At 46.1% G+C, this 15,671-nt stretch overlaps 1 protein-coding gene across 12 annotated transcripts in view; it reads right to left on the bottom strand.

Moving 5' to 3' along the window:
- Positions 1-341: 341 nt before the first annotated feature.
- LOC127610337 (mitogen-activated protein kinase kinase kinase kinase 3-like) overlaps positions 342-15,671 on the bottom strand; it is a 32,390-nt gene continuing 17,060 nt past the window's right edge. For 2 of the 12 annotated variants that reach the window (XM_052080333.1, XM_052080336.1), the window contains 21 exons: positions 15,256-15,318; positions 12,999-13,051; positions 12,710-12,748; positions 11,822-11,896; positions 10,181-10,232; positions 9,695-10,061; positions 8,405-8,514; positions 8,216-8,257; positions 8,040-8,124; positions 7,594-7,673; positions 7,422-7,482; positions 7,129-7,246; positions 5,919-5,977; positions 5,651-5,754; positions 5,383-5,560; positions 3,978-4,046; positions 3,810-3,902; positions 3,629-3,699; positions 3,474-3,529; positions 3,318-3,365; positions 342-2,941 (listed from right to left, as the gene is read on the bottom strand). In XM_052080333.1, coding sequence (XP_051936293.1) covers positions 2,854-2,941; positions 3,318-3,365; positions 3,474-3,529; positions 3,629-3,699; positions 3,810-3,902; positions 3,978-4,046; positions 5,383-5,560; positions 5,651-5,754; positions 5,919-5,977; positions 7,129-7,246; positions 7,422-7,482; positions 7,594-7,673; positions 8,040-8,124; positions 8,216-8,257; positions 8,405-8,514; positions 9,695-10,061; positions 10,181-10,232; positions 11,822-11,896; positions 12,710-12,748; positions 12,999-13,051; positions 15,256-15,318 — 1,911 coding nt within the window. In that variant the 3' untranslated portion in view covers positions 342-2,853. The remainder of the gene's footprint in view (positions 2,942-3,317; positions 3,366-3,473; positions 3,530-3,628; positions 3,700-3,809; positions 3,903-3,977; positions 4,047-5,382; positions 5,561-5,650; positions 5,755-5,918; positions 5,978-7,128; positions 7,247-7,421; positions 7,483-7,593; positions 7,674-8,039; positions 8,125-8,215; positions 8,258-8,404; positions 8,515-9,694; positions 10,062-10,180; positions 10,233-11,821; positions 11,897-12,709; positions 12,749-12,998; positions 13,052-15,255; positions 15,319-15,671) is intronic. The other 10 variants (XM_052080335.1, XM_052080338.1, XM_052080334.1 and 7 more) reach the window with 7 other exon arrangements.

Raw genomic sequence — 15,671 nt, 5'->3', positions numbered from 1 at the left:
AGTTGTTTAATTTTAATTTTACAACACAGAACAGAATCTGCAAAAAACAAAACAAAAAAAACAACCTTTTTTTGGTTCACGTGTTTGAATGTCGTTATCTTTGTCTCAGATTCTCTTGTAACTAAAATACAATGTGTGAAAGTCGAAAAAAAATGTGCAGATTTTTGCCCATTTTAAAAGCGCTAATGATGACCAATTAATCGGTTGGGGCCTAAATCGAACCAACAAAATGACCATTTGAAATATGGCATCCCATCTTTTTTTTTTAATGTGTTAACCTCTCATCCTCATAAATCTTGTTACACTTCTCAAAACAAAAGTATAGGCAATTGTACAGTATGTAAAACAAACCCATTTTTATTTTACACTATATACATGTCATAACGTGCGTATTGCAGCGTGAAAAAACAAATGTGTGTGACGCAAAAAAAATAAAACAAACAAGCGTCAAAACAGAACAGATGAAAGTCGGACATTTAGTGTGTGTTTGTGTCAGTGTTCACATTAAATATGCTGGGAGGTAAGAGTAAAAAATATTGGGGCTTTTTTTTGTAACAGAGGTAAGGTAAAATTAAAAACATTTCAGTGGAAATGTCTCATTCATATTGTCAAATGTGACGTCACAAATCCACAACATCCTGAATCAAAATCGACACGGTGTGGGTTTTACATGAAATAAGTCAATTCCGCATTTTAACATCCACGTGATCATTCGTGGGGGGGGGGGGGGGGGGGGGGGTGTCACGATTACATTTTGTAGAATATAATTCAGTTCTCTTCTGGTAGACATTTCACAGCTTCCCAAAATACAAACAAGGAGAGACCTTTTTTCCCCATCTTATCCAGACATCACACGCGGCACCGGAATGGACAGTTTACGTTTAAGTTTGCCTTCATTCTCACTTTCAGATGGTTCTTAAATTGACCCTGCTTTGGAAATTCAAAGACTCACCACACATTCCTCTCCCGGAATTGGGAGAACAACGGGCAAATCGTACACCGCAGCTTAAATGGACACGTGAGGAGGTCGAGCAAGAACACGTGTCCGGCAAAGTTCGGACTCAAGGTCAAGAAGAGCAATTACTGAGGAGAAATTTGTTCACAACAGCATATCGAGCATCACCCGGCAACCGATGACGAGTCAAGGATGGGTGTTGCTTCCATTTTCACTGAAAATTAAAAAAATAAAATTAACCAGCGCTCGGTCGTGATGCCAGGTGTCCGTCCGTCCGTCCATTGAGCAAGGCTGGAGTTTGAATCTCGGGGGCGGCCGGGCCGGCGCCGGGTTTACTTGGAGAGGAAGGGGCCATCACTTAAAAAAAAAAAAAAAAACCAGGATGCGCGCTGCATGCGCTGTCGTGGAAGAGAACGTGACAATATTCCACTGGCTCCAACTCAGTCGGTGACATTTTCAATACAATTTCCTGCTATGCTGTTGAGGAACCTTCGGGGTTCGCAAATGATGACCGTGCACAAGGAGGAACTTCTTGGGGGGGGGGGGGGGCAGAAAGCAAACTGCACCACATGAATGTCATGTGCCTTCAAAACGAATTGTGGGGGCGGGGGGGTGCACACTTGCAGAAAACAAAAACAAGCTTGATCTCTGGTTAAAGTTGCTAATGGGACCGTTGAAAGAGATCATTAAAAAGGGGAAACCACCCAAAAAAGATGCGGCATGTTGATTGCGTTGCGTGACATCAAATCACACCGCTCCGAAGAGAAACTTTTGCTACTCCAGTTGACATTTTCCTACAGTTTTGTTGTTTTAGCAAAGAGGGAACGTTTTAACATTATCCAAAAGCTCCTTTTAGTTTTAAGTTTATATTTGACCCAAATATCACGTGACCAAACCCCCCCCCCCCCCCCCCTTCAGTCATTTTAAAACGCAAAAAGGAGAAATCCGACGTTCATGATGCTTGCTCGGGACCAGACGCACATTTTTAACACACGCACACACACTCGCGCATCCATGCGCGTAATGACATCACATTTCTCTCACACCTTTTTCTCTGTGCAAATGTTTAACACCAGTGGTTCAAATAAAAAATAAAAAAAACCCAAAAATAAAAATAAAAAGCCTTATGATCAGAACTGCATAAAAATGAAATATGTTTGTTTAAAAAAAAAAGGGGGGGGGGGGTGTAGAATGAACCAGTCGTCGTAGCGTATCTGCATACCGTATCTCGAAAGGTCCACACACTGCTTCCTTGTCACATATCAGGGAACCAGGAAGAGAGTCGCCTACTTCCCCTCGTCTGTCCGCCATCTGACTGTTTGTTTGTTTGTGCCGGGCAACTACGCACACGCCTAACTACACACGAGCAGTTTTAGTGTTCATATCTGTCCAAAAATACTACATTTATATGTACATCAATTAAATAGACATCAGTTAAGCACTTATGTGGCTGTTGTTGCTAAGCGGAGGTGGCCGAAAGCCTTCTCCTCTTTTTTGTTTTTTTTTCCCCTCCACGCACAATAAAACCAGGAGAGTTGTCGTCCTGCCGGCGGATTAACATCATGCCACAATAAATAAAAGTGAGGGGGCTGGGTCTGTGCAAGATGGCCGCAGTAGTAGCGCAATGTGTACAACGAAGTAGTACAAGTGGTGTGGGAGGTTCGACCTCCTGGTTGGGCATCATGAGCAGGATTGTGTCTTACGTAAGTCATCTGCCCTTGAATGCACCGCGGCGTCTCTCAGACACTGGAAAGGGGGTTGCAGGTGAAGGGGCGGGGGGGTGGGGGAGGGGGTGCATTCCCCTTTGCTAGTTGCTAGGCTCTTAATGCAGGGGGAGTGGGGAGGGGGGGGTGTCCTGTTAGCATGTGTGTGTGTATCTGTGTGCGTGAGCGAGTGTGTCAGTAGCTGTTTTCGTGGCCCGCCAGGATGTACAGGTTGCTGTGGGCTGTCGGGTTGTCGGTCGGCCGACTCTCCAGCACCACCACCCTGAAAAAGAACAAATATGCGCATAGAGATGAGAATGGATTAAAAACTAAAATGATTTGCAGGCTGTCAAGTGCAAAACAAAGTATTTTTGCGTTATTTACTTCACTGACCCATGGAAGCCCCCCCATCCCCCCCAAAAAGTTTGAAAAATGCCCGCGCGTTTGAATGAACATGGCCAAACAGTGATTCATCACCACTGTTCAAAGCAACACTAGTAGACTTTTGGCGTCTTCACTCTCACCAAGCAAGAACCGTCCCCTTACCCACAAAAAACAAAAAAACACCCCCCCACCCACACACACACACTTCCTCTCCAACAGTCCAAAATGTTCAATGTCAGCAGGCCTCAAAATTCCCAACAGAGAGTCAGGGATACCTTGCCAGAGTGACGCCTCTGTCATGAGGATCTCTGTGGTCATCTCGTCTTTTTGTCAGAAGGCATCAGACAATGTCCCACAGAGTGTGTGTGTGTGTGTGTGTGTGTGTGTGTGTGTGTGTGTGTGTGTGTGTGTGCGCATGCACATATGCCCACCTGTCTGACCCCAGTAGTCTGAAGATACGCGTACTGTCCGAGATCTCCTGCGTGATCTTGAGGCAATGCACAAAAAAAAAAACAGATTTACATAACATACAAAAACAAAACAAAACCACAGTGATGTGATTTCTGCAAAAAGAAACCCGGCTCACCTCGTTGGTCTTGAAACTCCGCCCCTGCATGCCATGCCTCCAGAAGGCCAACACGCTATCCTGGAGACAAACTGTAAAGAAAAACCAAAATGGCTACCACAGAATATCGTTGCCTTTCATTTAAGTACAGCTACTACTTTAACTTCGAGTTGAATGCGTTTCAAATATTTTTTTTCCTGACCTGTGGATTCGATCTGAAAGTTGAACGTGAGCTCGGCCGACAACTTCCTGCTGGATTTCAGTCGGCCCTGGAGGTTGACGATCTTGATACACCCTGATTCGGAGAAACGAGAAATGAGAAGCGTTTGCTTTACCGGGAGTCGTCGTAAAGACCTGCAGGTGGACTCACGGTCCAGGCAGACGAGGATGGTGTCCCTCTCCAGCTGCGTGACGTGGATCACGCACGTCTGAGGCGTGTCTGTGGCAAGAAAAAACACACTTGGAGACGACGGAAACAAAAATCAAGCGAGACACAAGACATCGACGAGAATGGAACAATGAATTCATCTTCAACCACATTCCAAAAAGACTAAAAACAGCCTCATTTTATCATCCATCCATTTTCCGATCCGCTTTATCCTCACAAGGGTCGTGATACTCGTGTGTGTGTGTGTGTGTGTGTGTGTGTGTGTGTGTGTGTGTGTGTGTGCGTGCGTGCGTGCGTCCGCGTGTTTGTGGAAGGAGCAAGGGATGGATTCTGAGTCACCACAAGAGCTCCTGGTAAAAGACCTCCGTGCTTTTATGCTAGGCTGTGATGAAATGATGAAAACTCAAACCGGTCGCATTGGAAATTATCCGCTCCCAATGAAATGAATGGAAACACCATTAATCCGTTCCAGCGTCCCCTAAAAAAAACTAACAAAAAATGTATCATCCTTTTTTAAAGGACGGTCGCACTCTATAATATTTTACTTTAGAAAAACACAACTAATTTTAGAAAAAAACTTGGCCACCGGGGAGCAGTATAATAAACTACAGTAACATGAAGTCCAGTGGTTAGCACGTCGGCTTCACAGTGCAGAGGTACCGGGTTCGATTCCAGCTCCAGCCTCCCTGTGTGGAGTTTGCATGTTCTCCCCGGGCCTGCGTGGGTTTTCTCCGGGTGCTCCGGTTTCCTCCCACATTCCAAAAATATGCATGGCAGGCTGATTGAACACTCTAAATTGTCCCGAGGTGTGAGTGTGAGTGCGAATGGTTGTTCGTCTCTGTGTGCCCTGCGATTGGCTGGCAACCGATTCAAGGTGTCCCCCGCCTACTGCCCGGAAACGGCTGGGATGGGCTCCAGCACCCCCCGCGACCCTAGTGAGGATCAAGTGGTACGGAAGATGAATGAATGAATGAACATGAATCCCTTTTTGCAAAACAAAAAATATATGAGCAATGTTAGATTATTGCTATCCATGTGTTTTGCCACACAGTTTGTGTTTAAATAGCCAACACTTAAAAGCCTTTTAATGCTTTAGGCAAAAAGCGTGCTACGATTTGGCACCATGGTGACATTGGTTGGCTTCTGGCTATTCAACTGTCCGGCCATATGGTGGTTGCTACACACTCATTCAATTCAGGGGGAAAAAAAAACGGCACAAGGATTGTGCACCGCTGTCGTATAAATCCATCTGTTAAGATTGGCTAACCATTCTTTCTTGAAACTTGTCGAGTGGAGTGCTTCAGGGCATTGGCGTCATTGTGGCATTTCCGCGGGACTAACTGCAGGCTCATTGCAATTGACGCATGCGAGAGGGGTGCGTTCTCACCAGTCTCTGTGAACCAGGAGGAGGTAGCGTTGGGGTTGGGGTTGACCGTGCCGAAGCGGACCACTTGGTTGAGCTCGCTCCCTTTACTCACGGCCACGCAGATGAGCGGGTAAGTCTGCTCTGGGACCACCAACATCTCAAAGACTTCCAGTGGGCACGGCAGAGGGAAGTCGATGGTCTGTTTCGCACCCCCGTCCCCAAAAAAAGATGAGTTTGAATTCACAGAGCAGCCGACGGTGATTCAAAACACGGAAAATGTCATTGTGACCTTGATGAGCATGAACTTCTGCATGGACTCCACCCACTCCAGCAGCATGACGTGGGACTGGAAGGCCCCACAGAGGTACTTGTGGCCTGTATACGGGTTGCGCACTGCGCACCCAAACAGCAATAATGGAGACACGAGGTTCACTGCGATGACATCATCTTACAGCATATCACAACACCGCACACTTTGAAAATATGAATTGCCTTTCACGCCACGATGCAATTTGAATCATTCATGCTACCTATTTGTGGGTGATAAAAATACTCACCCACGCAACATTTTTGGCACCCTTTAGTGTCCGGAATTTTCGTGGAAACGGCAAACTTCCTGTTCAAGAAAAAAAATACAATAGTGCAACTTAAAAAGTGACTACAGTATTTCTTTAATTGCGTTGGTAATTATTTAGTGACGTCAAGAGGTTTATCCAAAATTAGCAACCCGCCAACAAACAAACAAAACAAGGTTCGTTCAACTCTTAGGTGACGTACTCGAGAGCAGTTATACGGTTCGGAATCACGCCTCCAATTTCACGGAGGGACAAAAAAAAACGTCTGACAAAAATCTAAAACCTGTCCAGAAATGAGACGAAACCCTAAATATTGAACTCTTGGCCAATTATGTGAAAATATCATTTTGTGTCACTTTGGAATAATACCGTTTGTTTTCCTACCAGAAGGCTGGCACACTTTCTGCTGGCAAGATAACTCGAGTTATTATCATTATTATTGTCATGATTCGGTTTGGGACCAACAGGTGGCACTGTAGGGCTCCACCTGCAGCTGCACACCTGTTGGTCATTAGGTAATTCGTGCTTTAAAGGGACTCCCAGCCCGACCGCTCATTGTCGGGTCATTGTTGCCGTTTGCTACCGTCATGTTCGTTTGTTTGCTGTTCCTTTGCTGCTGTCAGGTTTGTTTCGGTCGTGTTTTGGTCACGACTCTGTTTTAGCTTCAGTTGCTATTGTTGTTTGCTAATTTGGACTATGATTGTTTTTGGATATTGTTTTCTCTGTGTTTTATCAATACACTTCTTCAAGTACACCCTGCTCCTGCCTGCTTTTTGGGGTCCACCACGCAACGTGACAATTATGTGAGCTTATGTAATGTCAGGTACAGTTCCGTATTTTATCAAAACCTGAGAGCCCTTTTCATTGGCTACCTTGAAACTTCTGCGCAAATTCAGCGATGACGATCATGAAACGATTGAACTCTTTTGCTATTAATAAGAGGAATTTATGATATGAATATATTATATTCCGATTTCCCCCTGCTGGGATCATGATGAGTATTTGTAGCATGGACATGACAACATACAAACTATTTTATACGCATTATTGAAACCAGCAGCTGTGCAATGTTATATTTTTGAAAGAATGACAATTCAACCATCAAGGGATTGACTTGAGTTTCCATTCATTCAAACAGGGAGCAAATATTTAAAATTTGGATTGTACAATTGGTGCTATTTGGAGCCTTTACCTGGGTATCATCTTATCAGGCAGCTTGTGTGTGGGAATGGCTACGGGTAACTTCTGCAGCTGCCTGGCCTGGTCGAAGAGTCCCGGCAGGCCGTGAGAGTACAGCTGGGAGGCTTTTCCTAGACACGTAAAGGCACAAATGAAGCACCCTTTAACTCATTCACTCCCAAAGACATTTTTAAACGTCTTTTCAGACTTGGTCCAGAATTGGCTAGTACTGAATGAGTTAATCGTTTGTTTGTGGGAAATGTCACTGTCACTAATTGCCTTGTGACAAATTGTGAAATGACTTACCGGATACTGAGAGAAGATTATTGTTCATGACGTACAACCACGTGCAGCGGCGAGGGAAAAGCTACGCAGACACAAGGGGGCAAGGCATGTTGTTGTTGTTACAAAATGCCGTACAATTTGTGGCTCCACCCAGAGTATCTACCGCATACTAATAAGGAAGCGCATGACTCACCTGTTCCATTGTGGTCTCATGCAGCTCATTCAGGTTCAGTGTGTAAATTCCCTCTTCGGCGCCAAATATCAAATATTGATCTGAAACAACACACAACAACAACAAGCTCGGCAGCTGGACAAACGCAACATGAGCCGGCGGCTAGCCTGGGGGAAGATACGCCACTTTCAAGCTACAGCCGGACGACGCTGTCAGAGGGACTATCGTGTCGAAGTCAAAAAGGTAAGCAGAGCTGCAATGAACATTTTGTATTGTCTTTATGTACTATCAAGACTGAGGTAGGATCTTGTTTTTACTTCCTCCCACGTCTTTTGATTAATTTGTGCGAATTGTATGATTCATTCCTTTTTTTTCTTCTTTTATATTCCGATTTAGTTTTTGCCTTAATATTGTCATAAGACCATCGATTAACTTTATTCAAAATATCCCTCCTTTATATTTGGTACCTCTGGTGTCGGGGTTGATCCAGGAGGTGGCACAGTGAATCTTGAGAGGGCAGCCATTGAACACCTTGGAGAAACACGCACCCATCTGCAAACGTCGGCGCAGGAGGTGTGATTGAAAACGACGAATAATCTCAGAGATCAATTCTTAACACCTGCAAGTTCGCGGAAACACTTACATGGACTTTGGGTGTAGGTGGGAGCCCGTTGCTACTTGGCATCTGACATCGATTGACACGCAAACACACAAAGTGGAAAATGTAATTTTTTTAAAAGAAATATGACGATAACACATTTGTTTTTTTTTTATGAGGTGACTTTCTTTCTGCTCTTAAATCATTTACTGAGACTCATGATGAACAAATTACCGGAACATCCTTCTTGTCCTTCCGTATGGGGACACTAGGGGGCATCGTGGACTGTTGTCTGTCTGCAGGACTGTTGCGCTCACCATTGTGTGAGGCGCTCAGGCCGTTCCCTGCAGCACAAAAAAAAGCGTCAGTCTGGGGCGAAGCTTGAAGGAGATCGTGCATCGTTGGACTCACGGGACTGACGACATAGAGAGCGAAAACTGACTACAAGGCGGGTGGAGGAATGGTGGGGAGGGAGGGAAGAGGGGAGCAGGCTCGCACGATAAATGCAGCCGTGTGAAACGTCATCTTGACTCTTATTTTCCGAGTAAAAGTTCTCTCCTCTTCCTTCATCCTCATTGGGAAGGCCCGCCGGCCGCTGTTAAATGTGTGGCAGCAACCAATCAGGTGTAGAGTCATTAGTGTCGGGGCAGAGCGAAAAGCTGATGGGTAAAAAGAACTACAGACACACGGGCCGTGTTCGGAATCATTCCCTCATCACTATATTTAATGTTTTTTTTTAAATTTAATTCAGTCATTACTGTTTTGAGATGAGCGCATTGTACACCATTTACACAAAAAAACGCACTTTTCATTTCCAACTGCATGTGACGGTTGCTTTTTCTGTATCAGCACAACACACGCGACGGGGAGACATTGATTTTAAAGCGACCATACCTTGTTCGCGACTTTTATCATTTGCGGGGGGGGGGGGGGGGGGGGATACGCCGACGGCGCTTAAGCAGGTGATAATTTGCACTCCCCACGAGAGATGGGACTTGAGAAAAGAAACATTTGCAATCCCGATTCCATTTTTGCTGCCACTTACTCATCGGATCCCTTATTGATTATCTTATATGATGGACAGAAGATCTGAATTTATAATATGCAATACACTTTTAGGATAACTACAAAAGTTCAGTAAGTGACTGACAAACTTCTCCAATTATGTCAAGAGAACAAAAAGTAGAATGCACTTTTTGCGTCAGACAAGATGCGCTCTAAGCGGCCTGACCAGCATCCGAGCTGGTGGAATCGCCATGCAAACCACGATGCCGGGGAATCGAATTAGTGGGTATATTTTCGTCTTTTGCTTTCATTCCTACTCGCTACGCATTCGGACAGCACGGCAAGATGGCAAACTCATTTCGTATGGCGCAGCGTAGCGGATCGGGAGCGATTCCGAACACAGTCCAGGGGACATTAAAAAGACTGCTATTAATAGACTGATGGGACAGATAAATCAGTCGGAGAGGACAACTGGAGGGGGGTGGGGCAAAAGGATTCGATCAAACTACGGGCTCTTACTCTCATCCTCATTCTCTTTTTCCTGCTCCTCTTTCACCTCCTTCAGCACCTCCCACGCCTCCTCCAGCTCCTCCTCTGTGTGAGGCGTGTGGAGCCACTCCCAGAAATGCCTAAAGCTCCCATCGTCCTCCGGGGCGCAGGTGTCTGCGTCCGAGCGCTCGCTCGCGGTCTCGTTACCTAGGCTGCTCCGGCGGTGCGGCGGCAGCCTCGGGGGCGGCGGCCGCGGGGGCACGTTGGAGGCGGGTTTGGCGGGGCTGGCCGTCTGCGGGGCTGGACAGCGCTTGATGGTCCCGCCGCCGCCGCTGTCGTCCTCGCTGTGCGATTGGCTGTCGTCCTGTTTGGGCTGCGGCGAGCTGATGGACTTGGGCTAGGGAAGCGGAATCAAAAAGGGGCTGAGAATTTTTTTTCCCCTCACACTTTGCCCCTCTATTGTTAGAATTAACTGTTCCACTGAAGGAAAAAACGTTTTTTTTTTTCTACACCTACCTTGGGCGGAAGCGGGGGCGGGACCTTTGGTCTCAGGATAGTGTTCATCTTACTATACGATGAGAAAAGGTGAAGAGAGAGTGACACTGACTTTGCACCACAGGACAGTGCATCACATTTGAAGTTAACGTTACTACAACTATTGTTTTGCATGTAAAAATCAATTAAAGGGGACATATTATTGCAAAGTCAATTTTTAAATTGCAAATAATTAGTTCTCTGTAGTTCATGGCCACACATGAAGTGTGAAATTAAACAACCGTGTAAGTTGGTTAGCTGCTTATTTCGAGAGGTGCCGAAGTAAAACAAAACAAAACAAAAAAACGCCACAGTTTGGCTAATGCTAATGTTCTGAAAATGCTTCCATGAGCAAGCAACTCCGAATTTCACTCGACTATGATGTCACAATTTACACAACACTGTCAAGTTCACTACGATTGTCTGCCCATGACTTGGCAGCTAGCCTGGGCAGAGTTCTGCCATTTTCCAGGAGACGAAACAAAAGCAATATCAAGTGAAAGCCAAATGGTTAGCAGAGCTGCAATGTTAGCACAGATTAGCATCGGCTAACCGCGCGAGCGGTTATAGCTTGTTAAATGTTTGTCCGAGTTGTCGCCGCGGGGTTTGGAGGCCATTTGTATTTCATGCATGCGCCACATGCACGGAGAAGCTGACAAATTGATCAAGCACAAATTTAGCAGCCTGGCCAAGCGCTGCCTTCATAAGTGAAAATACAAACAAGGCTTTGCTATCCTCCCCTTTATGTGGGCTGGCATTTTTCTCGAAACTCTTCTACACGGGGAGGTGCTAGCAAGTCAATTTGGAAATGCGGTTATGACAACATCAGCAAGAAGAGTTTGAACTCCATTCTACTTCATAAGAGTACACATTTACTGGCTCGTGAATGAAAGCGACACGACTGATACGAACACGTAAATGAGATGGACAGCGGCTGGATAATGACGACGACGCAGAAATAAGCACGAGTTTCTGCCCATGAATTGGTGATTATCCAGCTTTTGGGGATGGGGGGAGGGGGGCGCATCAAGGAAAGCACAGAACAACAAAAGCCTTTCCGCCATGGCTTTTGCAAAGGAAGGCATGAGAACGCATGTCAACGAATAGCTGATAAAGATGCTGCGAGCAGTATTGGCATGTATGCACACACACACACGAGGAAGCACAGAGAGATGGCAGTGGGTACAAAAGGCGAAAAAAGATCACTTTGACACCAAAGCTGCACTCTGACCCTAAAAACTGGAACCCATTCACCATTCGCGCTCATCTTGAGTGTGTTATAGGAGCATCCTGTTAGGGTTGCTAAGATTTGGAAAAAATAAATAGCGGCAGAAACATGCAAAAATAATGGCTTCCGGGTGAGTTTTAGGGTTAGGGCATTCTATGGAAAGATGAAAAGCTGCCAAGATGCGCGCGCGCACACACACACACACACACACACACACGGGTGGCATAGGTTGCGTGATGGTGCGGTGTGCTGCATCAAGATGCGCAGATGAAACAGTCGCGCCAAACAGGAAGCCTTCCTTCCTCCTCCCTCCGCTCCTCATCCTTCGTTTTGATGCGGGCAAGGGAGGGAAACGAGGACGGAGAGGCTTCCCATTCTCTGACTGGGGAACTTACTGAGTGTGAGTTTCATCATCATCTGCACCATCATCCTCCTCATCCTCATCATCCCCTAAGTGTGCCACATGGCCCCTGGGAGCGGAGGTGGAGATAGGAAGGGGAGGGGAGATTTCGGGGATTCCAGGTGGGAAAGATGAAGGGAGAAAGGACGCAAGCAAAAGGTGGTCGGAGAGGACAACGGGAAGAGGAGGAAGTGGAAGATGAGGAAGAGAGGTCAAAGGGTGGGGGGTGGGGGGGGGGTTAGAGCCGTGTGAAGCTTTGACCACAAACCGCCAACCCTTCAAACAACTTCTTATAAACTCAACAATGAAAGAGCCTAATTTCCTGAAGTATTGTGACTCAAAAAAAAAAAAAAGAGTTCCATTCCTCATAGACCAACTTGAATTCTTTCCATCTTGCATTTAAGGGCTGAAATCCCCAAATTATTAACACGATAGGTGCAACTTGTGATGACTGACAGAATCAAGAATGCACATATAGCGACAGATTGCCGTTTGGGAAAAAACAAGGCAAGAAGAATCCCCGCAGATTTGCCAGTGTCGTCGCTTAAGACGCCCGCTGCACTCTTTGAATTAACAACGACAAACGTGCGCATATGTGGAGTGTGAGTATCGGTGTGTGGGAAGCCATGCTCTGCGGGAAAGCGGTGAATAAGCGCAACCTTTCAACTCGGGGCGACAGTAAAAGAGCCAAGCCGAAACCCAGCAGAGTGCAAAACGCTGACAGGCCGTGAACAGCGAGGAGTTGTTAATGGCGCGTGATCAGACCCGATTAATGGCTGGTTAACGATGATAGGCTGACAGCAACAACAACAAAAATAAATAAAAGATCGAAAAGGTGCCAAGTCAAGACGCGGGCGGGAGTGGAGGAGGAGATCAGACTCACCTCTGCTGCAGCTCCTCCTCCACCGATTTCAGAAGACTCCTGTATGGGGAGGAACACGTCGCGAGGGAGTTATTAGGAGCGGGAAAGTAAACATTTGAAGTAATTCAATCCCGCTTCGCTTTGGCGAGACTGCGTGACGGTCTTCCGTCCTATTGTGATACAGCAAATATGTATACAAAGTGCCCTGGAGTTGCAAATGAAATCAATCCCAAGACGATACAAGTAGGAATGCTAAGAGGGAACAATGAGGCACAAAGGCAACGAAAGCCACAAAACCAGGAGGACTTACTTGTTTCCTCCGAGCAGACAGGGCGACTCGTGACCGTACTCCAACTGCAAGTCCTATAAAAAGACAAAAATGGCATCACTATCGGGCCATCACATCCAAATGACCGGCAATGCACTTGAATAAAAATCAGGAGTTGAAGCCCCCTGTTGTCAAACGACAGCAGGGCCTTCGACGTCGGCAAAGTGTTTTTCCCCCAAGTGCAATTTCGGAACGCGTTCAGGCACATGGTGGCTCGTGCTTGTGTTCACATTGTGGCCTTACAGGTGCAGCTGGGACAAGGCTGAGCACAAAAAAAAACTGTTGAAAATGCGCCGGTCAAGCCCAAATCGGATTTTTCCAAGTGTTTCCAGGTGACTAGGCAGGTTTAATTGTACGTTCTGCCATCTAGTGGACGAGCCATTTAATTATTCTGCCTGTCAATGGCATCGATAGACGGACAATGATACATCATTTGTCATGAAATGAAATAAAAAGTGAAATAAAAGCGAAACTGCATCGCTTCCCCATCAGGCACAGCGGTTACGAATTACTGACAAACGGGGAGATGAAGGTTCAAAAATGGATCGATGTTTGTTAATTGTTCAAATTGTCCGTATTATCAAAGTAAAATTATCTGTGAAAAATTTAAATCAACCAAAGACACAAGGTAGCACTAATAGGGTGTCAATCATTTGCTATGCACTGGGTGGGGGTGGGGGGGACCCCCTGCAGCCTCACGCTTTAGGAGCTTTGCTGAAATTATTGCGGAATATCCACCTAAGCAAGGTAAAAAAAGGAGGCAGTGGATGGACGATGTGACAAAAGAAGAATGAACACGGGAGCTGCCTTTTCAGTGGTTGGGGGCCTCGGGCGAAGAAGACTCACAAATAAGCAACATTTATGCTTCACGGCTAAGCTTACCACCATTTTAGATTGGTGATTCATTGCACATTCCAAAACCAATCACATTTAGAATTATACCAACACAGTGTGAAGGATGAGTGCTGACATCTAGTGGTCAGTTTTTTTAGTGACCTCGCTCGGTGATGACCGCATGACATTTGCCGCAAGCTGGCCTCACCAAATGCGTTTTGCGAGTCCACATGGTCAGCCATCAACCACTTCTTCAGGAAATGCGTGTGGAATTTCTGCGCGGTCTCGCATGACTCGACAAGCGCCACAAGGATGCATAAAAACAACTCCGTGGCGGTAGCCGAAAAGCTTGGAAGGCGAGAGGTGCCCCCCCCCCCCATCTTTCGTTGACGGCGTCCACATCTTTCCCACATTGGGATAACAACGGAAGGAATTGCATCTCGCTCTCGCTTCGACATCCGATATTCGCATGTTCTCCGCAGTGGAAAAAAAAAACAAACGTAATTATACGACATCTGCCCTCATCATTGTCTTCCGAGCGCCCTAATGTGGTCGTCGTGGTGGCCGCGGCGGCCCGTTTGGCGCCACCCGAGCCGCGAAACCACTTCCAGCATTCCAGTGTGAATTCGACAGGGTGCACCTTTCATTTGATTTTTTTCCCCATCTTTAACTAACTCAGCTGTCCAATGTCTCGGATCGAGGTGAACTTGATGAGGTTGTCTTTCTCAAAAAAAAAATAAAATAAATAAAACACACCAAGTAAAGCCACAATGTGTAAGCAGCCATGTGTCAAGGCGATGGGGGGAAAAAGACTTCTTGAAAGGAAAAAGGGAGCAAAATAAGGAGTGAAGAAAAAAAACAGAAGAGAAGCACTAGTGTGACACTTTTTTTTTTCAGCTACCGTACATGAGAGGTTAGCGGCGCCATACAAAAAGTAGTACAAAAGAACGATAATAAAGAGACAGATTTTGCAAAGAGGAATATTCACCCGACAGTCAGAGATTTTTTTTTTCTATTTTTTCTCCCCCTCGGTGTGCCTTGGAGAAAGGCACTGGACTATTCCAAGAAAATCACATACAGGTGCAACAGTCTGTGATTGTTCCGTTTAAATGCTTTCGTGTGATTGTACAAACGTCTGAAGGCAGGAAAAAAAAAAAAGATGACGGCCACAGTTTAGGAGGCTGGAAATGAAGAACACACATGAGCAGAAGCGTAAGCAGGACACCAATCGCCCCCCCCCTCAAAAAAAATGAACACACAAAAAGAATTAATCGGAGATTCGGAATGGCAGAGAGCCCCGGAAGAAAGACAGGAAGAGGTTAGTGACGATGGCGGTAAATAAACAACAACAACAAAAGAAATGGAGGGGTCGAAAGAAGGAGAGAGAGATGAGAGAGAGTACTACCAGATTAGATCTCGCGGTATAGTAGAGCTCCTCAACACAGTCCAGATAGGGCTCAGAATCACACTGGTCAGCAAGACAAAGCGAGAGAGACCTCAAGTTAATACATCAACCTCGGACGATGGAGCGAACAGGAGGGGGAGAAATTGGCAGGAATCGGGGCACTGATGCAAGACAGAAGATGATGTTTATTGGAGATGGGGGGGGGGGGGGGGGGGGGGGGGGGGCTAAATGGACCAAGGCCACGTTGGGCTCTGGAGAGAGAGGATACATTGGTGAAAAGGGCAGAGATGAATCCAGGAATGGCCTAAAAACAAACAAACATATTTCCTCCTATAGTGGCATTTATTTACTCAACTGCAGAGGGTAACAGGATATCGCTTCGGGGTTAAGTGGCAAAGATTATTTGAACAAATGCC

The sequence above is a fragment of the Hippocampus zosterae genome, chromosome 11, assembly GCF_025434085.1.
Source record: "Hippocampus zosterae strain Florida chromosome 11, ASM2543408v3, whole genome shotgun sequence".
In the NCBI taxonomy this organism is placed as follows: Eukaryota; Metazoa; Chordata; class Actinopteri; order Syngnathiformes; family Syngnathidae; genus Hippocampus; species Hippocampus zosterae.
The sequence above is the reverse complement of the archived record's forward strand: the minus strand, read 5'-3'. Positions and strand labels throughout refer to the sequence as shown.